This window comes from Pezoporus occidentalis, unplaced genomic scaffold, assembly GCF_034315485.1.
Source record: "Pezoporus occidentalis ecotype Australia unplaced genomic scaffold, CSIRO_AGI_Poc_V1 ctg199, whole genome shotgun sequence".
Taxonomy (NCBI): Eukaryota; Metazoa; Chordata; class Aves; order Psittaciformes; family Psittacidae; genus Pezoporus; species Pezoporus occidentalis.
Window position 1 is genome coordinate 139997 of NW_026913844.1, and position 26473 is coordinate 166469.

General features: G+C 47.1%; 1 protein-coding gene across 1 annotated transcript in view; it reads right to left on the reverse strand.

Annotated features, from left to right (window-relative positions):
* Positions 1-12089, reverse strand: part of BARX2 (BARX homeobox 2) — a 32489-nt gene extending 20400 nt beyond the window's left edge. The window contains exon 1 of the mRNA XM_062617592.1: positions 11398-12089. Coding sequence (XP_062473576.1) covers positions 11398-11584 — 187 coding nt within the window. The 5' untranslated portion in view covers positions 11585-12089. The remainder of the gene's footprint in view (positions 1-11397) is intronic.
* Between the last annotated feature and the right edge of the window lie 14384 nt (positions 12090-26473).

Genomic DNA, 26473 nt, shown 5'->3' on the forward strand with positions numbered 1-26473 from the left:
CGAGAGGGGGACAGGAATGACCCCAGTTAACAGCTATTCCCTGCTGCGTGCACAGCTCACCATGCCCCAGGCTTCTGACACATCTTTAGGGATAGCACTCGGGATGGGATGCGGTGCTAAAACCTCCTGAGACAGCCTACAAACGCAAGCCAGGAAACCCTAGACCTGCCAATCCCGAGCTGCTCCCAGGAGCAGGAGATGCCTTCGAAAGGGACGGCGAGGAGAAATTCTGAGGACAGAATGAAAAGGCTCAATCTTGAATTTCTAACAAAAAAAAAATAAAGACATAAATTGTCTTAAATCAGGCTTGTGAATCCCAATTTAAAAGCTGATGTCCCCGAGGTTCTGAAAACACCACTATATATTGTTAACCTTGAACGGAGCCATAAATCCCTCTTTTTATCCCAGAGGTTATTTCTTTTCAGCTAATATTTTGGGTGCTGTCCATTGTTCAGCTGAGACAAAGATGAATATCCATAACCATTAGAGTTTTGAGATGAGCTGATGCAAAAGTTGGAGTGTTTTTTGAGCTGGTACTTACATATATAAGCTCTCTAAATCCTCACAATTAGATGAAACAGCACCGGGGTTTCTACAATCTCTTCTCAGTCATCTTTCTCATGCAATTTCTGGCCAGCTAGGCTCTGATAGACAGAAATACATCTATGGTATCAATTGCTGCGACATCTCTTCACAACAGACAGGTGCTGGAGGATTTAGGCACCACACTAAGAGGTCTCCGGCTCCCGGCCACAAGGAAAAGGGGTTTTCAATAGAGCTGCACAAATAAAACACTCTCCATCTGGGATTTCGTAAATGCTTTTGGTTTAATGTAATTTAAGTGCTAAACTACCTTATAATAATGTGCTTTTAAATGTTTACAGTTAAGGAATAATTGAATTTGACTCATTCTGGCCCTGATCCAGCTACGATTTAATTGACTTCAGTGGGAGTTGGATTGGGCTCTAAGTAATTTTAACTCAAATAATCCATCAATTGTTCCTCACCCACTTCATCAAACTCCTTCCCATCACTTATGATTGCCCTGTAATTTATTGCAACAAGGTGAAACCAACCCTTCTAACTTCTGGCACGGCCTCCTGTCCCTCAGTGGGGACTTTTACTACTCTCCAGCAACCTAAAATGTAAGCAGAAAGCTAAAGAGCACAACGAAGAGCAGGCGGCAGAGATCCAAACTGCCGAGCACCGGCCTCTGCTGTCACAGGGAACTTCAAATATCAGCTCCTCCACTCTTTAGTCACCGCAGGAACAAAATGAACTGTTAGCAAAGCTGTCAAGAGGAGGTTTGGAACAAAACAGACAGAAGGGTGAAGCAAAATGTATGCACAAACTCACGCAAATGTTTTGTGGGCAAAAAAAAACCCACCCCAGCCCATTTGCTTCAGACTTGTCACCATTATATTGTTTCAATGATTACGTTCCCCATTTCTATTTCAGGGGGACTTTTCATGTTTTTCCCTTTTTGAGGTGTCTGAATCAATGCAAGGCAGGGAAACAGGCCTTCCTAAAGGTATAGGATGTTATGCACTTACACATACGTGTTATGTACGCCATGCAAGTAGATGTTTTCCATCAGAAAGTACCACCACTGCTGATTTTGCTTCTAAGATAAAAGCTTAATCTGACACAGAACACCCTATTTAAGTAACCACAAACATATCACACACGTTTCTCTGTCTTCTGAAAGAAAGGAGATGCTTTTATTAAGGCTTTAGCCCTTCCTTGTGCTTACACAAGAGTGTTTTGGTTTTGAATGTACAGACGTAGGCAGCTGTACACTAGATGTGGCAATAGGTACCTGTAAACTCAAAGCTACAGGGACCTGTTCTTGCTCCAACATTAGTCCTAAAGATGCCAATTAAAATTTAATTCAGTTTTGGATTTAAATCCCAGTTAAAAGTAGCCATTAACTGATCTCTAACGTGCGAAAGAATCACTAGTAGAAATACCCAAAGCCAAGTGCTGAGCCAAGCGCTTGATGACTATGTAGAAAACTCTCATTTTGAAGAAAAGCCACAAAATGAGTAGCAAGATTATCCGAGTTACAGGGCAAATACAAAAGCTTCCAATCCAAATCCTCCTTTGCATGAGTAGTCCTGTTGAAGTTAGCCAACTAGCGACATGAATCAAACCCCCTGGCACGCTAAAGAATGTACAAGATAAGACCTGAATACGCCCATCCAAACACATTTTAAGGTCATAGTAAGGCTGTTGCTCTGAATCTCACAGAAAATAAAAACCCAATTTGCAAATTTTCTGTTGTCACATTTGCAAAGGAATTTTATTTTTCTTATAGAGGATGCTCTGGAAAACTGGTTTTGTCCTTCCTTAAAAAAAAAAAAACAAAAAAAAACATCATATATGCGAGGCTGCTCTTGTAGAAAATGTCTTGGTTTTACTCAAAGTTATTTCTTCTTACTGAACTATATATTTATGCTCTGCAGTAGTGCATAGACTCAGACTGGTTTGGACTGGAAGGGAACTTAAAGCTCATCCAGTTCCAATCCCCTGCCACTAGAGCAGCTTGCTCCAAGCCTCGTCCACCTCACAAACTCTCATCAGGAGGCCAAGAGCAGGATCAAGCCTTTAGCATTCTTATGGCACAGATCCTATCACCATCACCCAGACCCCGCTGGACTTGTCCCCTCTGGGGTCAGGATATGTCCAGAGAAGCAGCAAGTATAGAACTTCATCTGCAACACCAGGATGCGCTATGTGCAGTTGGAGGAGGTTTGAATACCAACCAAGGGGGGAATCCTTGAGTTCTTCACCCTTCCCTTGAGTTGTTTCAATGGATCTCAGTGCCAAGTATCCAAACACCTGTCCGAAATATTTGCAACTGGCAACTTGGTGTTCTGGCCAAGAGAAATGAGGGAGAAGATGTCAAGAATAACTCAAAATTTAAGGCTGCTGAGAGGAAAATAGAAAATATTAGGTATTTAGAGTGGTAGCCAGGTCCTAACACCAATTTTCTCTATATTTTTAAAGACATCATTAGAATATAGCTTCGGGAATTCCACATCACTCAAAAAAGGGCTATAAGCCTCTCAGCTAGATTCTCCCAGAGTGCTAGGAACACAAGAAACAACAGATAACCTGGGGAGGAGAAACCCATCTCCAGCCCTTGCCTGGATGGTAGTATTGATACGACCTCACGATGTACTGCTGCTAAGCTACTCTACCTCTTGCCTTTGCCTCACCCACACGACCCACCAGCCACAGGATGGCACAAAACCATGAGCAATGCAAAGAGGAGATACTGCGATCAGTGTGAGTGGACCCTGTTGCACCCACCAGCACGAGACATAACGTGGTCTGTCTCATCTGGGCAAGGCTACACTGTGCTCCAAGTGTCCACAAGTAAAAGGACATCTACTGCTCAGCTCCCATTAGCTTGTTCTTGTGATCCTGTTCTGTTATGGGCTCTGTCTTGACTTACACAAACACAGCCGAGACCACAAAGCAGGTCCTAAGCTTTCCAAGGACCTTATTTCCCACCAAATGAAGCTCATGGCAACGTGTTCTAGCTTCTGCAGCCCAGCTGGAGCAAGTCTGTAATAGAACTGATGGAAGTGCTCGCTTGTAACATCCTCTCATCGAAAACAAGGCAAAAAGAGGGAAATTTTGCAATACAAAGTAACTTCACTGCTTTGCAAATGTCTCAGAAGAAGGGAAGTGGTGTAAGTTTTGGTTCAGCCTAGAGATGTTTTCAATGTTTTATTCTAGATCAAGTATTTTCTCTGATCTGATTCCCCCCCTCAACATTTTAAGCTTTCAGCTTACCAAGATATATCTTAACCATTTTGCTCCACTCTGAACTGAAAAGGACAAGGGATTGTTATTTTTAATAGCTACCCTCAAACACCCATTTTCCTGACTACCCCTGGTATTTTCACTTCAGTCTGACGAAACTTAGTGTGCAAATGCAAAGCCCCACTTTCCAGTTCTTCCAACCTGGACTGCACAGTCACCTCAAACTGGAGAATCATGGAATCCCAGACTGGTTTGGGTGTGAAGGGACCTTAAAGCTCACCCAGTTCCAACCCCCTGCCATGGGCAGGGACACCTTCCATTAGAGCAGCTTGCTCCATGCCCCTATGTCCAACGTGGCCTTGAACACTGCCAGGGATGGGGCATCAAGGTATCAAGGGAATGAGCATAAGAAATCAATGATGAGAATCAAGAAATCCAGATGATCTGAGCAACAGCACAGCCTCTCTCCCACCCAAGTCAGTGCTAGCAATGGAGTAAGGACCACCTCTAGCCAGTGCATAGAGGAAGCCATCTACAGAGATCGGTACCCGATGTCAAGACCGATTCTTGATCAGCTCTGCTGTCTATTATGTGCAGTTGCATGTAAACCTTCCTTCCACACAGGCTGGCGCTGAGGGCATCGAAGTGACTTAAAGTCAGGTATTTCTTTCCCTCCTGCTGCTTACAACACTCCTATCAGCATTAAATCCTTTCTGAAGGTGGATCTCCGCTCCGACCGCCGCGCTGCCAGAACATGATACACCGAGCTGTCCTTCACCATGCTCCTCCACTGGGAAAGAATCGGAATGCTCAACGTGGGTAAACAAGACAAAACAAAAAGACTCCTTAGCTACTGCTCCATTCCCTGCTTCACTTCTTTTCCCCCCCAATGGAGACTCTTGCCCTTGCTCATACCCAGCTTGTGCTGAAGGCAGCAATGCTGGGGGACATTTATTCACCTTTTGATGTTGGTCTTTTCCTGCGTTTTGCAGCAGCAAGCTGAATAAAAGGCATAAAATCAGTAATCCCAACACCCTGAAAGCTGTGGCATTGTGCAATCACCTCCACGAGGATACCTGTTACACATCCACAGCCTTTAAACCTAAACCGGTGTGGAGATGGATCCACCTGAGCTTCAGTGCGAGCCGTGAGGCTTGAGGAAAATCAGGTGGAGGTGCTGGTTTTCCCAGTGGAATCCCAAATTCATTAATACCTCCTATGAGAGCATTCCTCCACAACGCTTATTCACACCTAACCACAACCACAATGCTGATTACTTCCCTCAGCAGGTTTTGGTGTGATTTTCCCTTTTGTCAGGTTTCATTTGTCCCTTTCATTCATTTCTTTTAGGCACTATGAACTGTACCGAGATCCAGACAGCAAAATTCAGTCTGGATTCCAAATGTTTTGCCATCTAGCACCGAAACCATTTCAAAGCCAGATTTCCCTGCTCAGTCTAAGCGAGACCTGGTTTCAAATCCAGATTCCGAGCTGCTTTTGCTTCTGAAATACCACCTCTAACACTGAATATAATCTGACAGGGAGAAATGACAGACGCTTCCTGAGTATCTAGTTATTATTCCCCAGCCTATTATTATCTCTCATATGCCACTTTTTTGGCATTTCTGAACTATGTTTTCTGCTAAAGACATCAAAATATGTAAAAACCAAGGCAGATGTCCAGAAAAATGCCTAATCTTCAGCAGTTACAGATGAATTCCATGATTCAATGAACCCATTTTCAAAGCCTATAGCATTGGGTCAGTTTGCCTCAGTTGATAAACTGGTCTTCAGCATGATTGCTATGGGAAGACTGTTACTTGTAGGGCTAAAATGGGTGGGTTTTGGAGTTAGAGCTTTGAGAAAACTCCAGAATTCCCTGAGGTCGCAGCTACAGGAGCAGGGAGAAAGTAGGGATAGCAAAGCCTGACTTTTCCAGGTTCCCAGAGGAGCACGCCGAGACACCAGTGTAAATATGACTGCATCTTCTAGGATGTGTATGCAGCAACACCATCTCTGCATTATCTTATGCTTACCAAGAATACCTGATAGCTCCCCAAATATTGCAGCAGGGACATCTACAGATGCAACACCTCATATTTTTTAAGGATTAATAGATATCCTTTGCCATTTTGCTTTTAGTTTTTGCTATTAGACACTAGAATTACTCTGTTCTTTGGAAGCTAAACCCAATAAATGCAGGCAGCTTCCAAAAGATATTTCTTCTCTTCCTATGTTTGCACAAATAGCCAGAAAAACCCCAACCAGCATTGCAACAATGTGGATTTCCACACAGACGCGTTCAGCTTTGCAACTGAAGTTAGCACCCATCATTCCTGGGCCCACTTCCCTCAATAAATCCAACTTGGGACACAGGTCCCAGGTGATACCTCATGAGCCATCAAAATCCAGCTCCTGCCATTTCAGGCACACGTTTAAGGCATTTGGGGGTCCCGAGCACCCAACTTCACACACCACAAGAGCAAAACTCTTTCCAACACCTTGGAATTTTGGCTGGAATGTCATCCTTACATCTGCAGTGAATTAGGGGTTGGCAGTTCCTCCCCAGCTGAAGATGCAGGGCTACGGCACACTCAGGTCCAAGTTAGCTTGGCAGAAGGTCTACCCATAACTTAGCATTAGCTTTATTTCATGGGATTAACCCAGCTGTTATGTTTCGGATAACATACTTTGAATGGATGGCATCTCATTTTTCCCCACGCTGGGGACATACGCTACATGGATTCCCTTTTCCTTTCCCACAGTGCCCTGCTTTCCCCCAGGAACTCTGTAACAGGATCCATTCAATTTAAAGGAGAAAGGTTCAGCAAGCATTTGAGCAGAAGAAATAATGTCCTAGAGCAAATTCAACCCTTGCCTGGATCAAGGCTTGGTGAAGAGAATCAGAAGGAAACTCGTGGTGGGGTCACACCTGAAGACGGAGCTGGTTTAAGACACAATAAATGTACCTTCTCACCGTGTGCTGCCTAGGAAGGCTGGTAAGACTGAGCAGGGACCAGGCTATCAAAGCTCCCACTTGAGCACACAAACAAGGATTCCCAGCGGGTCCCACTGGTTGCAAGAATTGCTTAGTGTAATCCAGACAATAGCAAAGATACCTGGAAAACACCAGCTAGATAAAACGACTTTGGGATAAGCAGCTCCCAATTTCATCTTCAGATAAAACAACAGCAGAGGGGCAAGTTCTGACCCATTTTATACGAGATACCTGCCTACATTAAAACAACCCCCAAACAATAAAACCCCAACAACAACCCCAACCAACAACCCCAATAATCATTTCAAGGAAGCAAATCATTATTATGAGTGTTCCCTAATTGTTCCCCAGACAGAGCAATAATAGTCAATGTTCAAACAAGCTGAGAAAACGAAGGCGATGTCCACTTCCAGAACGCGTGGCACTTGTAAATACACCCAGAGCAGTGCAATCCCCTTTAACACAACTTCCCTCACAAGAGAGGGAATTCAAGCAGCTCATCTCTGAGAATGGTGGATTTAAGGCAACTTTCCACCTCCAAAACTACTTTCATGCAAGGCCTTCTTCTAGTACCGTGACTGCGGCAGGTGAAAGAGAAAGCACCGTCCGACTGCAGATACGCGCTAGTAAAAACCTTGGTGTACAGCAGAAATTAACCTGTCCTCATTGGGATTTACATGAGAAATCATTCGGATACTTTCCAGTTTAAGTGGGTTTTTTATGAGCTCTGGAGTAATTCCTGGTAGAAATGAACACACTGCATAGACACTGAATAACCTGCCCTGCTTTGCTAAAATAAACCGAACTCTGGCAGCTCGCTCTTGGAAGAGGCAATGCAATTCGTTTTAATCCAGCCAGCTCAAGTCATTTGGATAGTTCCGAAAGGACGTCCATGACCAATAGTGTTAATCATTCATAGACAACATCACACACTGTGCTATTGCTGGGGATGGAGCACAACTTCCCCCCCCCAGCTTTTCCTTTGCAAGCAATTGGAGTTATTTTGATACTATGGAGCATTTCTAGTTCGACCTCGGAGCATTGTACCATGACAAGTGCTTCTTTCTGCTGCCCAGAACTGCAAATACGGCAACAAATACGGCAATTGCATTTGGAACATATTGCTAAGCCGGGATTTAAAGCCAGGAAACAAAGCAGAATGGGTATAGACTCACCCACCCATGTTGGTACAGGTAAAATTGAAAAGACATCTGTTTTCTCTACATATTGTCTTATATAGAAGGCTTATATATATATATATGTTGTCTGCATATTATCTGCTATAAGAGTCATATACTGTCTTAGATAAAGACAATTTGAGAAATGATTTCTACAGGACTCTGCTCAGTCGAAAGCAACCTTCGGAAACCACTGTAACAAATCAAGCAGAGGATAAACTAACACTGCAGTGATTTACCTCTCGCATCAGCTGAGAGCCCAGTGAAAATATAAACATCATGAAACCAAGCAAATGATGGTTTCACTAAGCCATCCCATTCAGAAAGTCAGGGAGTTATTAAACATCATCTGAAGAAATTTCTGGTTTCATAGATGGATTTTTTCAGTCGCACTGGCTCTGCATTTCGTTACAGGTTCAGTCTGAGCTCCTTGTTTATTTGGTTCGAGAAATGCCACAACAGATCCTCAATACACCAAATTTTAAGCTAACGAGGGATCCTTTTTATATGGAATTGCATTTGAACTTCCAGAACAAACACACTCTGTTTCGGTTGGGGCAGGTTCTAAGCTATTCACAATGGCAATCCCTGCAGTGAGACAGGCGAGCTTTACATTAGACCTCCAAATGCTCCCGAGCACTAAAACATCAGCCTTAGCCCTCACGATGCCCAGGGAAAGTCCCAAATGCCCCTTGCAGCCCCTCTCCCCTCTACCTGACAAATCCCTTTCGCCCCAGCTCAGCTGCACGCACTTAAATGATCATGGCCAAAAGAAGAAACGTTTTCCATTTGGTCAGCCGTGGTTTCCAGCTCACTTAACAAAGGATGTTGTCAAACACACACACACGCTGCACAGCTACAACATCTCCCATCTTTCAGCTCCAAATGAAGGCATATCAGGCTTCTCCAACTTCACCCCAGATGAAAGAACTATTAACTCTGCAGCCCGTGAAAGCGCCGACAAAGTTCGCCTCCCAACCGGCTGCCGCAGAGGAGCTCAGCTGAAACAACCACTTACTCATCCCTCTTCCAAACACCCCCCAAGTCCCAGCTACAACCACCCCGACGAGGCAAATATCTGTGATTTAGGTGAAGATTTAGGTTTAGACTTAGTTTTGCAGACTGCAAACAGACTCTTAAGCGCTCACTCGCTTCCCGATGAACTCAAGAGACAAAGGGAACGCTGGCAAGTTACAGGCTACAGTGCTGGGATTCTGCAGCCTTCAGTCCTTCGGGGGGGTTGGGTTGGGTTTGGGGGGGTTGCTTTATTTAAACAGATTCGTATTGGGTACGATTCTACGATGGTTCAAATTCTCACACATTCAGTTCTCTTTTGTGGCAGTGTCCATTCTGTAGAGAGCGACAGAATTTCCTCTGTTATAATAAAATAAATCCCACGACCTAATACATACAGCACTTTAACTGCACCCCTACATCTCAGAAAGCTTACAATTTGGAAGCCTTTTGTGGCAGCTTCTTCTACTGTTTTAATCCCACAAAGCAAACCTCTCTTCATACTTCACTTCGCAAGCTTATACAGTTAATTCCATTAGAAGCAGATATTCCCAATCCACCCCATCACCAGGACAGGCTGGATCTTGGGCTAGAAACACAACCTTGAGGGCAAATCCATTAGAGATCCCAGGCACAAAGAGAAATAAGGCTGCAATTGAACAGTGATCACAAAAGTCTTGCTAGCATCACTCAGAAACTGCTGCTGAATCACTGCAGGATTATTAATGGTTATTTAATGAGTATCTAGATGACTCTTGCAAAGACAATGCTATATTTGCTGTACTTGCTATATATATATACTTGCTATACTTGACACAGAAGTATGCATTAAAAACAATTCTTCCCCCCCCCTCCAAAGGGGTGGTGAGAGAAAAAGCAGCTGCTGGGAGCTACCCCAGCCATCAGAAGTATTAAATATTAGCCTAAAGGTGACACTCAAAAGGCAGGTTTTGATGCGAAGTTAGTCCCATGTGTTTCTGGATGGTGGGAAATATTCGGGCTAATATTCCTTTTGGGTGCGAAGGGGAATATTCCCTCTAATGCTTTCTTTTCCTGTATATAGGAGGAGATGGAAACCTCATCTCCTCGGCAGATGGAAGCCACGGCACCGACTCCAGCGCAAGCAGAATCGGGCCCTCCGTGCCTATCTCCAGACTGAACCCATCTGGGACCTTCAAGCCCATTTTGGCCAAGCACTGAATTTCCCCCTCTATGCTCTGAAAACTTCCCTTGTCAGCAATACCTTAGTTAACAGCCAGATCTTCTTGTATAAACCCATGCCAGCCATTAGGCAGAGGAGGCGAGGAATGGCGATCGGAAGAAAGCCATGTTGAAGGAGGATCACACCACTGGGGTCATTTCTTCCCATCAGGGCTCTTAATTCTGATCCAGCCTCCTAATCCCTTCCAGATCTTTAATCATTAGTATTTATATTGAGTTTGGAGGAAGACTTAAGGCCGAGGGTTTACTCAACTTGCCCAACTCTTAGGATACACCAGCAGTGAGCTCTTTATTAGCACAGCTCCACTAAGACCCCAAAAGTTACTTTTTCTTTATATTCAGCCATAAAAACCCCAACCCTAAGCTGAAACACAGGCCTTGAATTTGAAGCACAGCTTAACACAAATGCAAAATGAACTTTCCCAGGAAAGGGAAAGAGGAAAACCAGGATTTTATGGCCTTGAAATAGAGACTATTTTCTCAGGAATTATCCCTTTACAAATATTATTTTCAGGAGGTAAGATTTTTGTTGGAGAGTGTATTTTATACTGCAATTTCATCACCGGATTCTCTGAAGACATCAGGTGGCACCACTGGAAGTATGGGAAGCATATAAACCTGGGAAACTGCCTCCTTCACCAAAAAGAGGGATTTGTTGCTGGTTTAAGACCTGGAGCGCATTAGAACAAGGGTACTCATTTTGGTGTGCTTTATCTGCACAGGACGGAGCTATCTATGTGTGTTTAGTTGCGGTGCCTGTGTCTGCAACATCATGACGAGTATTTCCACATCTTTACCACTAGAAATAGCCTAACTTCTTTCAAGGGAAGCAAGGATTTAGGGTAGAAAAAGAGGGTTTAGGGTACAAAAACCTGTCCCAAGAGGGATTTGCTCTCCTTTGTCTGATTTTACTATTCATTGCTTTGTCCGAGCAGCAGTGAAAAAGCAGCACAAGGTCACTGCCGCTTCCGAAGGGACCCGAGCTCCTCTCAACCCCCTCCCATTCGCACTGACTCCCTCGTGAAGCCCACCAGCGCATGCTGCGATGAGCCCGCAAGGCTCCCTCTTCCCTACAAAAGGGGGAAACCCCTCCGGGGATGGAAACCTGGGCAGGGGTTGGTTTTGGGGGAGCCCCTTCAGTGCCGAGGAAGAGGATGGGTTTGGCTGGTAGATAGAGACCTCCGCAGCCTGGGCACAGGGCAGCGGTCTTACCGGCGCAGGAGTGCAGCGGCTTGGGCCGGACGAGGAGGGACGGGCAGACGGAGTAGAGGGAAAGTTTCTCGAAGTAGTCGCAGGTCTCCTTGGAGAGGATCTCATCGATCATAAAGGTCTTGTAGCGCCTCCTGCCTGCCCTATGCCGGCCGGGAGCGGCGAGCCGGGGCTGCGGCTGGCAGTGCATGGCGGGGCCGGCCCCGGGGCTGCGGGGCGCTGCGGGACTCGCGGCCGCCGGCGCATCGGCCGCCTTCTCCTTCTTGTTCTTCTTCTTCTTCCTCCTCCTCTTCCTCCTCCTCCTCCTCGCTGGGCTCCGCTCCGCTCGGCTCCCCCGCTATATAAACCCTGCGATAAGCATCTCTCCGCGGCCCTTTTTAGGACGCCCCGGCTGTCAATCACGGCTCCCCGAGTGTCAATCACGGCGCCCGCGGCTCCCCGGCCAGCACCATTGTTACCCTGCGCCGGGCGGGGAGGATCCGCCGGGCCGCTCCCTCCCTGCGCTCTATTTTAAGACACCGGGGTGCGTGTGCGCGGTTCTCGCTCCCGTCTTTTTCTCCCTCTGGAATTGCTCCAGATTGGGGCTGGCTTTTCCTTTTTTTTCCCCTCCTTTCTTCTCTCCCCACCCCCAGGCCTGTTCATTTAAGGGATTAAAAGTGCACATCCCGCATGAAATCCAGAGCGCCTCATCCCAGCTCCCCCCCCCCCATCGGCATCAAACCTATTCCCCAGTCACAGCATGCTGCGGAGAGGCAGAGGAATAAATAAAACCCTATTTATAGGGGCCTTGCTGAAGCAGAGGCTGCTTTCTTCAGAACGGGGTCCCGGGATAAGATGATTTCCTGGTGCATCGCTGCTCATCTGAGCCGGATTTTTGCAGGGATAAGAGCTGAGGATGGACCCCACCGGTCCCCACTCCACCGAGGCCGAGCCACAAGTGCCATTTCCCTGCAGCTATTCCCCCCACCGATGCGGAGAATTCGGAGTGGTTTAGGGCAGGAATCACCAGGACACACTACAGGGGGAAGGCAGATGGGGATGAACCGGAGCTGCGGGGTTTGCCACAAGCCACAGCCGGCTTGCAGCGACTTGCGGCCGCAGGCGGGTGCATAGAGGCTCGTTACAGAGCTGTGCCACCCCTCAAACCAACCATTTGCAGCCTTCCCGCAAGGATTTCAGTGCAAAATGCTCCCAGCAACCCTTTAGTTTTCATGCTTTGGTGATCCCAATGGCAGCACACTTATCTTCCTATTAGAAAACCCTGCTTATACAGAAGGAAGCGACCATCTCAAGCACATTAAAGATTTACTTTCATTTTGTTGATCAGTATCTTTTCTAAAAGCCCTTTAAAACCGCATAAACCTACACCTGTAATCTCCTGTTTTACTATTTCACTATTTCTTTTTCAATTGCAAGAATCAGTCGGCTTGAAATTCAGAGATTTATTTGCTGATTTGGGCAAATTTGAGCCTGAAAACCCAGAAGGCACACACACAGGGGCCACACGCTCTCACAACTGCAACGCAGACGCAAAGAAATACCCTTCCCTTTGATCTTATTTCCTTAAAACCTTGTTATATGGCTTTAAAATACATTAGATATTAAACCAAAGGTAAACCAAAGCGTTTTGTTCCTTTAAACCATTGGAAGGGCATTCTCATTTAAAACAAATGGCTGGGAAATGGGTTTGTCTTTTCCCATCGAGAAAGTAACGTGATCGGACAGACAGGAATTAAACCCGAATGAGAAGAACAATGAAGGAGCTCAGAGACTTTCCCCCCCCATGTGATAGAACTCTTTTAAACTAAAGTGTTGCTGTAATTCCTAAACAGCCATTTAACAGGTTTGCTGACTTCATTATGAACGCGGCTTTATGAAGACTCAATTCAGACATGAAACATTCCAGGAGCCCACCTTCTTTGCCTCTTTTCCCAAGATTTGTTTCCTTTAAGGAGCTAAACTAATTCCTAACGCCATTAACTCCAGCAATTAGCCCTTGAAGATCATCGGGCCAAAGCAGCTTTCTGAAGCACCGTCCTGAGCGCGGCACTGATTTATATCCCAACGCAGCAGCAAGAGGCATTTTGCTCCACCGTGGCTCCTCAATGCCTGGGGAGCTGCAGCCCCCTCTCTCCCCACACCAGATTCATCCTGCATTCACTGACAAGACTCAACAGAGGAACGTTTCCTATATGGAGAGTGCTGGAAATCAAAGCCTTCCATGAGCCCGATAAGATCCAGCCCTGAAATCAAGAGGGGAAGAAAAGCATCGGCTCGCCTACAACCGAGAGCAAGAGAGAAACCTCTGTTTGGCTTTAAACATTCCTTTGCCACGTCTGAAGGGCTGGATATGCAGAGATGTGGGGCTGGCACCCTCTGCTCGTGCTCTAGAAACACCAATGTCCTTGCTAGACCCCATCCACAAACCACGAGGTGGGATGAACACCCCCGGGCCCCATTGGCAAACCATGGGGTGGGATGAGCACCCCGTGACGTGGCTCTAGGAACTCGATTTCTTGTATTAGCTAAAAGTAGAGAAGTCAAAGTGTGACCCGAGCAATACAGTGTTGCATGCAACACACGCTGGCTGTCAATCAAAAGAGGGGGGCTTTGGTCAGGAATAATCAGGGGTTTTGTTTCCAAAATTAATGAGGTGGCTGGAAGAGCAAACATCTGCCAAGGGGACTCAAACCCTGAGCAGCTGCTGGAGCCCCCCGTGTAGGGCTTCTCCCTAAGGTTTCTCCTGCGGTTGGGAAACGGGGCCGGACAGGAGGGTGGGAAGCAAAAGGCATGTTTGGGAAGGTCTGGAGGGCAGGAGGAGTGACGCAGGTCGCATGCGTGAGCCCAGCACCCGCACTGCACAAGCGACAGCAGAGCACTCCACAAGCCCTTTTCCAAAGGGGAATTAAGCCAAGGACGGGATCCAACAATCCCAGTTCTTGTGCGGGTAAAAGCACGGGCAGAATTGAGGAGGAAAACACCAAAAGGAAAGCGCTGAGCTGGTCGGTCAGCAGCGGGTTGTTCATGATGTAGAGGGAGTTCAACCCTCCACCAGAGCACTGAAAAGAGATCCTCCAGGAGGGAAACCATATCCCATTGGGAAAGGGAACAGCAGGAGACTTGAACTTGGGTTTGGGAAGACAATTAGCTTTAATTCAGAGAGGATCTGTGCTACCAGGCACTGCTTGTGCTGTAATGGAGCCCTACTGGTGCTGAGCACCTCTCCTTCAAGTAGACTTGTTTAGTCCCACCACAGTCATTAGCATGAGATGGTGATTAAGGCCAGAGCAATTAAGCTGCTGCTGCATTACTACATTTGTTATTTAGGTAGAACCTAAGTAGCTGGCTCTGCTCAGGGAGGAGTTGCTGGTTGTGATTACTTGCGCCTGTATTTGTGCATTGCCTGGCACACTGGCACCCTGTGCCTAAGGAGAGCAGCTCTGCCCAGTGGGATTGCAGCTCTCTAATTCCACATCCAAACACTAAAATGCAAAAGAACGAGGCTTTCCTGCCCATTCTGTAATCAAAGAGTGCCATAGCCTTAAAGTGCATGGGTTCTGGTTCTTAATTCCTTTTGCAAGCCCCTGCCATTACAATGCTTAATCACTAGAAAAGCCCCTTTTCCAGTGAAATCCAACCACCTTTGAAAACAGACCCATAGATCCTGCTAAACAGCAACACTGATCCTAAGTGTACCCCTTTTTTCAGCAGGATCTCATGCTTGATACCTGATCCACAATAGAAAAGCCCAATGTACGACTGCACATAGGGAGGCACAGTTTGGGGCAGTGTTTAAGTAATCCAGAGGCTCTGTCGTCTCGGCATCAAAGTCCCTCCGAGTGAAAGAGCTCCCCATCCATCTCACATAAGTAAAGATGTTTCTAGTATCCGCTTGATGCCAGAGAAAACGGGTTTGGGCTGCTTTTAAAGACCAGGAAAGGTGTAAAATCTCCCCACACATAAGCCCATGAGCCCCTGACAGAAAAGCTCTTGGAGGCAGGTAGACACCCCTGCATCATAGAATGGTTTGGGTTGGAAGGGGCCTTCAAAGCTGTTCTACTCCAACCCCCTGCAATGGGCAGAGACATGCTCAAATAGACCAGGTTGCCCAGACCCACATCCAGCCTGGCCTTGAATGTTGTATCCACCAGCTCTCCTCACATCCAGCCTGAATCTCCCTCTTTTAGTTCAAAACCGACATTCCTTGTCCTCTCAGGACCTTTGCAGATGGGAAGATGGTACCACTGGCACCAAAGTGTGTGATGCAACGGGAATGGCAGAGCAGAGAGGGAAGTGCTTGTGCTCACACACCCCACCGGCCTCAGGGAGGCTCCCACTATTCCCCCTACGCCACTAGGATGCTGCACATTGTGTGGTCCAAGCCCACCCTGGCTTTGTCCCTCAATGGCAGCCACAGCACTAAGTGGCCCTTGGCATGGTGAGAAGAAACAAAGGCTTCAGTTACTTCAATAAAACTATACTGAAAGCTGAACTATCAACTGGGACACCTTTGTTTCGTTCCTTGCTCTGCCACAAGCCCTAAACATGACCTTCTTTGCTTAGAGCCACCTTTGAATTAGTTCAGATGCTCTGCTTTAAAGCACTAGCAGAGCTCATCCATGCTGATAGCAGGCTCCAAATGCCAGAAAGCTCATCACAGAGATAGTAAAGCCCTTCAGAAAGATAAAGGGAAGGTTTCAGATATACATAAAGAGAAACTGAGGCAGACTCTCCCCCTCTGTTAACCCTCACGACAGAGGGCAGATGTCCCTGAGCACCATGCACCCTCTGCAGGCAGACTGCATGATCTAAATCCCAGTATCCTCCTCATTTCCCCTCTCCCCCAGCAGCACCGGGGGATGCAAAAGCATCTTGGTGTATTCCCAGTTACCCCTTTGCAGGGCACACAGCACCTCAACACCTTCTGTCCTAGGCTCTGTTGCTACCAAACCCAACCCAGATGCACCATTGGCACTGCTGGTTGGGGTGGTTTCCATGAGCATTGCCTCACCGTTATGGAGAGCACCAAAGGGCCCAGATGGAATAAATCATTATGCATTCTGAGACAGACTCACCGGCAGAACTGGAGGCATTCAGAGTGATATTTATGGGGTGGCTCTGATTTTCTGGGTGGTGGAAAGATACCACGTACACCTGAGCTGATGCCAAGGAACATATGGCATCTCTCAGCAAGTGGGGATCTGTTTCTTCATGCTATAGCTCAGAGGCTAGAACGTGGACTTGTGAACTAGGGAGAAGGAGTTTGGGAGCAGCAATGAGAAAGGAAGATGAGAAGATGCAGGACAACATCACAGAAGGCAACTGATCTGCTGCTGCCCTAAGCACAGTTTGGGCAAGACAAGATGTGCCTGGTCCCCTGCTGTGCATCCCAAATACTAATGGGATATGAGTGTTTTCCCCATGCATCCATTTCTCCAGGGAATTCCACACTGCACAACCCTCTCTTCTTCATCCTGTCCACACTGCTGTCCTCTCCAGGATGCTAACGGACACCAAGTTAGCTACTGTAATACGGCCAAGGTACCAAAACTCTCATTTAACCCACTTTCCTAGAGGGACTGGAACCAACAGGAAAGGGAAATACCTGATCTCATGAGAACAAGAGCATCTGGGACTGAAGCATCTTAAAGGTCTCTCTATTTTGGGCTTTTTTTGGCCATTTCCAAAGCTGACACCGCTTCTCTCTAATCCACACCCCAGCCTCATCTGGATGAGGATCAATGTGTGGATCCTCACTGCTGCATTCAGCTTTGCCTAAAGCCAGTTATATTTCACACCAGGCTTGCTAAATCTCTGCCAGGCTGGATGGTAGCATATTAGAGAAGGGAAAAAATCACACTATTCCCAGCTCCCATCAAGGAGGACAGGATGCTTTGGGCTCTGTGAGTGATGCTTTATTCGCCATTCACAAGGATTATATCTGTTTGGCTTCTTCTTTTCCTACAAGAAAGCTTACCTGAGAGCAGGGAAAAGCTCCCAAACCAATAGAGCAGTCTCCATAGAGACACCAGCAAAACACCATGATCATGTGAGCTGCACACAAGCAGCCTATTCATACTGGAATGGGTGGTGTTCCAGGACATGAAGTCATCTTGACAATCTGCCACTATCTCAGCCTGCAAGAAGCCCAGAGGGAGTTCTCGATGCCATCCAGTACTGAGTTTTAGACATGGTTTCTAGATGGCCCTTCAGCAGGCTGAGCTCCCAAACCCAAAGCTCCAGATGGATCTGAGCACAGCCATTCAAAGGAAACCATGCCCCCCATCCCCAGGGACAGCCCAGATGTCCTACATAAACTGCTCATGCTTCGCCTCCCAAGCAGGCTGCAGAGAGTCAGGAATTGCCTGCACCAAGCCCAGTTATCACAATACACCCAAAGAGCCCAAGTCTTCCCCTTCACTTCGCTTAACTGGAGCACTCCTGGGTCCTCAGGAGTTCACAGGACTCCCACTGCCTAACACTAAGGGAAAAGCAGAGTTATTGCCAAGAAGCAAAGCCTGATCGTGCCTATAGATTCACTCCTGCTAAACAAGAAAAGAGCAAAGCCTCAGCTACAATGAAAACCACCTTCCAGAGGCCCTGGCCAAAATGACTCTTCTGAAGCAGGCTGCAAAGGGCTTGCTGCATGCATGAAGCCAGCCAAGGCAGGGTTTGGTGCTTCAAACACAGAGGAGAGCCTATTCCAAGCTCTTAATCCTGCTACTAATCACTGCACTGCACTCATGATGCGCAGTGTCCTTCTGCATGAAGTTCTACAACATCTGCACCAAGTTTCTACCTGTGGAATAGCTCAGGAATGGATTTCATGGTCAGAGCTGACCAACAATGCCATTCCCAGAAGGATGTGTTGCAGCAGTCAGGCATTATCAACATCAGCTAGGAACCAGCACACCGCTCATAGGATTCGGGAGCACTGGGCTGCCTGCAGGACACTCACATCCATCAGCCCCAGCTCAGTCAAAGCTATTTCTACCACCAAATCCCTCAAGAGAAGCTTTGGAGGGAAAGATCTGGCCCTGAAGAATGACCTGTCTGTACAAGTGCCATTCTGGAAGCAAATCTATCACCCTTAGGATTGCTTAACAACAGCCAAAGCACGCACAGGATCCTGCTATCAATCAGGCTGTGCCACTGCCCACCTCCACAAGAACTGGCTCTGCCTCACTGCCCTTCTGGTTGCTGCAACATGCCTTCAGACCCAGCTTCTTGGATGATCCCAGCTCCATAGAGGGGCAATTGTCATTCAATTGCCATTCAGTATCATCAGGGCATTAAAACACACATAGCTGCTAAGCCCCTGGTGCCAATGGTTAAGCCACAGAGCTTTCGCTGTGTTAGCAATGTAAGAGGAGGAACAGGACATCAAAACCCCAGTACATATGGCCAATCCCATTGCATTTAAGGAGCACCTTGACTCAGATATCCTGCTCTCCTGCATGTGATCTCAGCTTTATGCTTGACCCTGAGCTCTTTGTCTTTTCCCCGTGACCCATTTCCTTGCCTTCTCTCTCAAGAAAGCTCTTAACAGTGTTTTTCCAACAGCATTCCAAAACACTTCATCCCTACAGCCAGGGCTCTCACCACTTCTGGGAACCTCAAGCCTAACATTACCTGCTACCTGACCATATGTGCAGTGCCTTTCACTCAGGGCTTAGCTCAGGCTGCACAGATCATGAGCTTCATTTGCTTGCACCTATCTTAAAGGCTTCCTAAGAGAAATAGAGTTGCACTGTCCAGCATACTGTAGGCAGCAAGAACAACCATTGAAAAAGGCCTTTAACACAGGAAAGAAAACTCCAGACACAATAATAAAGCTTGCTCCTACTATTACCCCATATTACCCCTCTGTTATAGGCTCTTTCCTTATTAGCTTACCAGAGCAGAGACGCTATCTTCTTTCCTGTTTGAAGATCCCATAGTTTACTCTGGAAGCTCATTTTCTCCCTTTTATCACAAAGGAAGGGTGCCCACACCCCTGCATTTCCACCTGCAAGCACTAATGAGGGCTCATTGGCCTAAGTGCTTCTGCACTATAAAAAGGGGACAGGATAACCTCAGGAAGTCTTGGTGTGGTTGGTGGCTGTGATGTGGTATTAGGTCAGTGTTAAGCTCAGAAATTGAAAGTAAAATGTTCTGTTGCTAAAATAAGTGAGGTTGAAGTTAAATATGTTTGTATAATCAATATTAGATTAATAATCTATATAGCTGGTAGTTTATAATTGTATAATATTAGCCTATGGTGATGCTATAAGCAAATCAGATTGGATAGTAAGGACATCTTGCTAGAAGAGCAATCCAGGACTTCTAAAGCCTCACTCTCCTACATGGAAATTCCCTTTCATCATCGGCTGCAGATCTTCACTGTAGGTAAGCAAGCTGTTTATGGGCATAGGTCAGGAGCACTCTGAGACTCCTTAGTCTTTGCTCTTCTGTGCATCCTCTTTCATGCTTTTTATATCAAAGGAAATGATTGTTTTCCGTAGTTGGAGCTCTAAAGCCTAGAAAAACATGAAATGCCTAAGAAAATAGAAGCATTAAAGTAGATATATGCATTAGCAAATGGAAGAAGTGTTAAGGCTTATAGAAAATCTGCTGTTCGGGTAACAGAAAGAAAGTATTCAGCTGTAGCTGGGGAATAAATCAACATCTGAAATTTCTCATAGTATGAAAGGCTCCTTTTTACCTTCTTACAACCATTGGGGCTGACAATACATGGTACTAACGCTGCTGGCTGGGTAGCTTGATGGTGAACTAGCAGATGTTCCTGTTGTGGTGTAATGCCTGAACGTGGCCATTTGATGTGTAGCTAACTCCAAACTCAATGGGACACCAACCCCAATAAGCAGAGCTAGCCTTGTTGATCTGGGAAGAGGAAAGCAAGTTATCATGTGCATGAACCAGCTTGTAACAGGGTTTGGACCATTCTGGTGTGACCCTCTCCTATCTTAGCTTTGCCTGTAAGCACAGCAGCTTGTGGATGCTGTAATGCAGCAAGGTTAGGGAGCTAAGGGCACTTGGGCATTAGAAACATAAAAGGAGGTGTGAGAGCTAAGAAGCACATGGAACTCTGAGTAGGAAGGGAGATTCTTTTGGCTAATCCAAGTCATCTGTTGCATGCTACCTTCACTTCAGTCTTTCACTTCCTGTTAGCTGCCAAGTTTCTGTGGATTTAAGTGGGAAAGCTCCCAGGGATTGTGAACAGGATCCACTTTAACAGATGAACCCTGTTCCATTGCATGCAATGGGACCGCTGATACTAGATAAAGATCTGTCTTGTGACCCAGGTGAGGCAAAGCTTAATAATTACCAGGTAATCAGGTCTTTGGTCCACCTGCTCTCTTGGTTGAATCATGATAAGTTACTGGTTCAAAATCAAGACCTGCTCTGAGCTTAGAGCAGTGAAAAGTTGCTCCTTTAAACTTCCAATGTATTTTTCTATATATAGCCAAGGCACAACAATGGCAACACCAGTCAGGCAAAGGACAGTGACTTAAGATGCTGTGATAAGCCACAAGTGATTGTTGAGAAAGGCAAAGAGCAGATTAGAGTTTTCTGGTCCTAATTATTTTTAAGCAGAACCGGTATGGCCACATTGCTATGAGATGCTCCTGTGTACAGGTGTACAAACAACCCTGCTGTGTTCCACAGGGCTCTACTGCTATGAGGCACTGCTTCCAGTGCCCAGTTCTTTGCTTTGTATGCATGCAGCCTGGATCACAAGCTGGGATAAACCAGGCTGGTTCTGCTTGCTTTAGACAACTCACATTAGGAGGTACAGGTCTCTTGGGCAAAGGTGCATGTTGTCAGCTGGTGCTTTGCCTCCTCTGCAGGGGATTTGGAGGTCCTGGTGACTAAGAGTGGGTAAAGGTGGAGTGTTCCTGGGCTGGTGGTGTTCATGGATGTTGCCCCATTGCGCTTTACAAACCAGTGCATGCTCTCAGCTCACAAATGAGCACTTGGAACTGTTCTAAATAGAAGAGGATCACAGTGTTATCAAAAGGCAGGCTGATCAGAAATCCTGGACTCATCCTGACCTTACAGAACTTGAATGGCAGGTCAGAGGAACAGCACTCTGTCTTCTATGGGATTTCCAGAACCTTGCTTCCCACTGGATACAGAGGCACTGTATTAGAGGTAGGTAGAGATGCCTACCTCTGTGGTAGGGATAGGTAGAGGTATGGCAGCACAGCTAGCTTTTCAATGGCCTTACCAATATCCACCAGGGGAGAACCCCTGTTCTGGATATCCTGCTGCTGAATCTTCCTAATACTGTGGTGTTGGGTGCTGACAGTCTGAGGTGCCGATGAACTGGCCATTAAAAGGCTACGTTTGAGAAGGCTGTCAGACACAGGGTGCTGTGTGTGGTTACAACAGATAGCACCATAAACCCCAGAGAGGGGTAAAGAGACAGGAGAACAACTGCCCCTTAGGTCTGCTCCAGCCTCAGAGGCCATCCGGCCCATGGTCAAACATCCAGACAGGGATGCTCTGTTCTCCGACCCAATTGCCTCTCCCCGCTGCAAGCGCTGGGTCACAGACACATGGGATATTAGTGTTAAAAGCCAAGCACCAGAGCTCTTCCATAAAAGTCCAGCAGACAGCCACGTTAACCCCTGTAATCCCTTCCTGTGGGGGACACGACGCCACAGGGATTTATTAATGAAACCCTGTGATCCGGTGGCCACTGTTTCCTTGTAACGTGTATAATGAGGGCTCACTCATTAGCAAATGTTTCCATTACATTTAAGGCTGTGAGGCTCTCTGAAGGCTTGTCCTCCCCCAAAAAGAGGTACAGGATTTGTTGTGGTTTGAGGTTTGGGGTGAAGGCAGGGGATGGAGAAGTAAACCTGGAGATGGATCTGTTGCTAATGTGAACAATTCAAGCCTTGCTGCGCCCTGGGAAGCCACGGTACTATCTACAAGCAGCTCTGTAGCAGGAGATGGATGTGATTCCTGCTCTGGCACTTCTCAGCCCTGTGATCCCTACCTTTGTTGTTGCTGTTCCCTACTTAGTGCTCTGGAGAGCTGCATGTGCAGCTGAAGAGAAGCAGGGCCTGCATCTTGATGAGTGCCTCTGAAACGTAGCCTCACCGAGCAGCCTCTTCAGGTGGGCAACACCGAGAGCTGAAGTGTTTCTGGCTTCATTGCAAGGTCTCTGCTGACACTTAAAGTACCAGCTACTAGAAATAGAACCACTTTTGTCAGATGAACTCTGAATGCTGACAAACTAAGGCACCAAAAGACCGGGCAAGGGAAAGCCCAGGATGCTTCTTGCAAGCAGCAGCTGTAATAATAGGAACATCATGAGGACCTGGTGTCTCCTCAGAGATGTGATTGTTAGATCATTGGGCTTTGGTAAAACGGATCTAATGGAATATGAAATCTGCTCTGCGTGTTACCAAGAGCTCTTTGCAGCAGCTGCTCAAGAGCAAGAGGGAAAGGACTAACCGAATCCAAAGCCTTTAGGAAGTGCCAGTTGTGCTGGAGCAGCTGTTGGGAGATGGAGCTACAGTTCCCTCTTCTGGCAAAACCTGCAGCTGCAGGTCCTTTCAGAAACGGGATTTAAGGGTATTTAAATCATACATTCATTTAATCCAGGCCTGGGTTAGGGCTCCATGTGAATAAAGCTCAAAGGATGCCAGACAAACCACAAAGTCGGGGGGGGGGGGGGATAAAAGCCTTTATGGAGATAAAATATAGCTGAAGAAATTAAACTGGATGGCCAACTTGACACAAGGAGTCATGGAATCATAGAATCCCGGAGTGGTGGAAGGGACCTTAAAGCTCCTCCAGCTCCAACCCCTGCCACAGGCAGGGACCCCTTCCACTAGGGCAGCTTGCTCCAAACCCCTGTGTCCAACCTGGCCTTGAGCACTGCCAGGGATGGGGCAGCCACAGCTTCTCTGGGCAACCCCTATGATGCTCTTAGTGCTGCAGTGATTTAATGACCTTGTACCATGACCTCAAAGCTTTACTACAGGGGCAAGAGGAAGGGAAGCCTCTTGTAGGGACTCTTTAGTTGCCAGAGCCTGGAAAGAGATGGGATTGGACATTTGGATCTCGGGCTGAAGGGTTACTGTGGTGTGTCCCTGTGTTATTCCCTGCTCACTGGGAGCTCTTGCCTGCCTGGAATGGGCTCAGCAGCAAGGCCTGAAGGAATCCCTCAGCTAAGACATGAATCAGATGTTCCCCCCTCTTCCCTCTGCAGCCAGACAGTGACCGAGCTGTTCCCGTTGAGCACATGGAAAAGGCGACCTTATCGAATCAAAAATCACTGGGAAAACCAGCCCATCCCATCTGGCTGCTCCCGAGCGAGCTGCAGCACTGGCTGAGGCAGCCTGAACCCCCATCCTTCCCCATGCATTCCTGGGCCATTTCTAATCATAACTGTGAATGGCATCCCGCAGCGCCTTTCTGGGATCAGGTTCCCCTCTAGAAAGGCCCAGTCCTGTGTGTGGAGGCAGCAGAGGTCCAAGCAGCACAGCCTGGCCTTTCACTGGGGGACCACTAGTTAAGTTTTTAATAGACATTGAGCTTCTTTAATAGCTTCATGGGGTTTTCCAAGTGTAGCTTCTCACAGGTGCGTTTTTAAAGGAAGCCAGCGAAAGGCAAGGCTAAAAGCACCTCTTCCTTGTCCTCTCTTCTGAGCTGCTCTGCAGTAACAAGTAGCATGCCAGCAATTATGGAGAGCAAAAAATAGCCTTCTTTTTCAGAAGGCCACTTGACTTTTTTCCCTTCTCGGAGCCGGTGTGTTCACACAGTTCCACACGGATCCCCGTGCCAGCGAGTAACTCGGCACATGGCCCTGTCTGCTCTCTTTATTATCATGCATTCCTGTCTGCCCCTCTACTCAGAGATGCTTTTAAAGGACCCATCATCAAAATAGCTAAGTGCTGCCACAGGATCTGGTTACTAATCTCCAGGAGTTGGAATAACCTCCCCATCCAGCCTCATGAAGCAGGAGGCTGAAAAGCACCTGAAAGATGAAGCTTTCTTGCGCTTGGCTGCGAGCGCTTGAGGCATGATGCAATACAGAACCATTGTTCTGTCAGCAACGATGGTGTTGGTTTACACTGCACGAGACCGTGAGTCATTAAAACTGTGCTGAACTATGTCCAAGGAGCGGCTTACGTTGGCCTGTGTAATTCATCACTTGCTTCAGTGGTTGGCTTTGAGTGTGTTAGCAGAGAATGCGAGTGCCTTACGAGTAGCAGTGGAATCGCTCTCGCAGCATCCACAGGTCACACGGCATTTTCTTTCCATGTGGGGAATAGGAGGCATAACGAAGGCTGAGATTTGTCTAGGGAAATAAGAGTGATTTTTCAGGGCAGCACTCCAAATGCAACCAGATGTCCTGTGTCGTAGTCTTTCTCTGCAGGGTCTCCATCTAGACTGTGTTCCCCTGTCTCCTGGCAAGCCAAGGACAGGTTCAGCAGCTGGACCACATGAAATCATAGCCAATGTCTGCATCCTTCTGCTTAAAGGTGTTAAAACTCTCATGGTAGTGGTGTTAGATATAGACTTTGTTGCCTACCATATAAACCAGGGAAACAGAAGATGAAGGAATATGCTTGGGATGAGTCTTTTAGCTTTGTTATAGAAACCAGCTTGCCTAATTCTGGGTCTCTCTTCTGTTCCCAAGTCACTACCAGCCTTATGCTCCGTTTTGCATATCCTTATTCCCAGATAACTCTTCATCACAGGCAGGACCAGGCTCATGCATCACCCCCATGTGTCCCAGAAAGACAGCCCTTGCTCCAAGTCACTCCACAGAGTTCCTCAGCTCAGTCTCATTTCCATCAGACTGAGTTTTCCTAAGCCCACTGTGAAACTGTGGGTGGGCAGGGGCTGACTTCCAGTTTGTGTGGACTGGGTCAGTTTGTAGTGGTACATTTGCAGCTAAAAGCTACGCCATTGGAGCCAACTGTATTGTAACTGAAATCTCTCCTGTTCCACTGCTATAACTGGTTTTAGACAAATGGGTATATTATCTCATCTTAATAACTGCCATCCACTTTCTCCCATGGGCAGAAGTATAACCTGCATAATCTGACCCCCAGCCTTCTCTTCCCATTATTCAAGTCATGCTCCCTACCAAGCAAGAGAATCACAGAATCCCAGCCTGGTTTGGGTTGGAAGGGACCTTAAAGCTCATCCAGTTCCAACCCCTGCCACAGGCAGGGACCCCTTCCACTAGAGCAGCTTGCTCCAAGCCCCTGTGTCCAACCTGGCCTTGAACACTGCCAGGGATGGGGCAGCCACAGCTTCTCTGGGCAATAGCAGCACATTCACGGAGTTAAAGCATGTACCATAAAGCTATCCAGGCACCTCAATGCGGAGGTCCTTGATCTGGTTAGTCATTTGGGGGGGAAACAGCAGCTTCAGAAAGGCACCCATAAAGCCTTCATTTGGTGGCATCCTGAAACAGAGAACTGATCCATCTGCCGAGACGTGCCTCTGCAAAAGAGCGGTTTTACATCTAAGCTGGATGCGTTCAGCTGTCCAGCTTCGACCCCTATTCTGGCTGGCCTTTAGCAAAGGTCCTTCTGCTCTGCTGAGGGCACCCAAGGTGCAAGGTAAAAGCAGGGTTGCAAACCATCGGTGTCCCCCCCAAGTCCTGCAGCCCTGCCTTTCCTAGAGAAGCCCATCGGATGAGAGCAGAGCCTCGGCCCAGCACACGAGCATCCCCTCTTCCTGCTGCACAGCAGCCAAGAGCAGCAGCTCAAACCGAGGAAATGAGGGAGCAAAACGTCCCAAAGCTTTGCTGAAGCATTCAGCCTGAACTTCTGTACCATAATGGGCAAAATCGTGGGTGCATGTACCCCCTTCTGCCTCTCATTTGTCTGCCTCACTCTGCTCTTACCATTGGAGCTGGTTTTCCTTTAGAAAGCAATAGTCACTTTTAATAGGATGAGCACCCCTTGAGCTGGTTGCTGAATAAAACCCACCCCTTTAACCAATGTTTTCCAATCTAATGTTATTCAGTCTCTGCAGACAGGGTAGCACTTTTCCTACCCCAGCAGCACCTAGGTTAGCCTGCACACACCTTGGTAACACT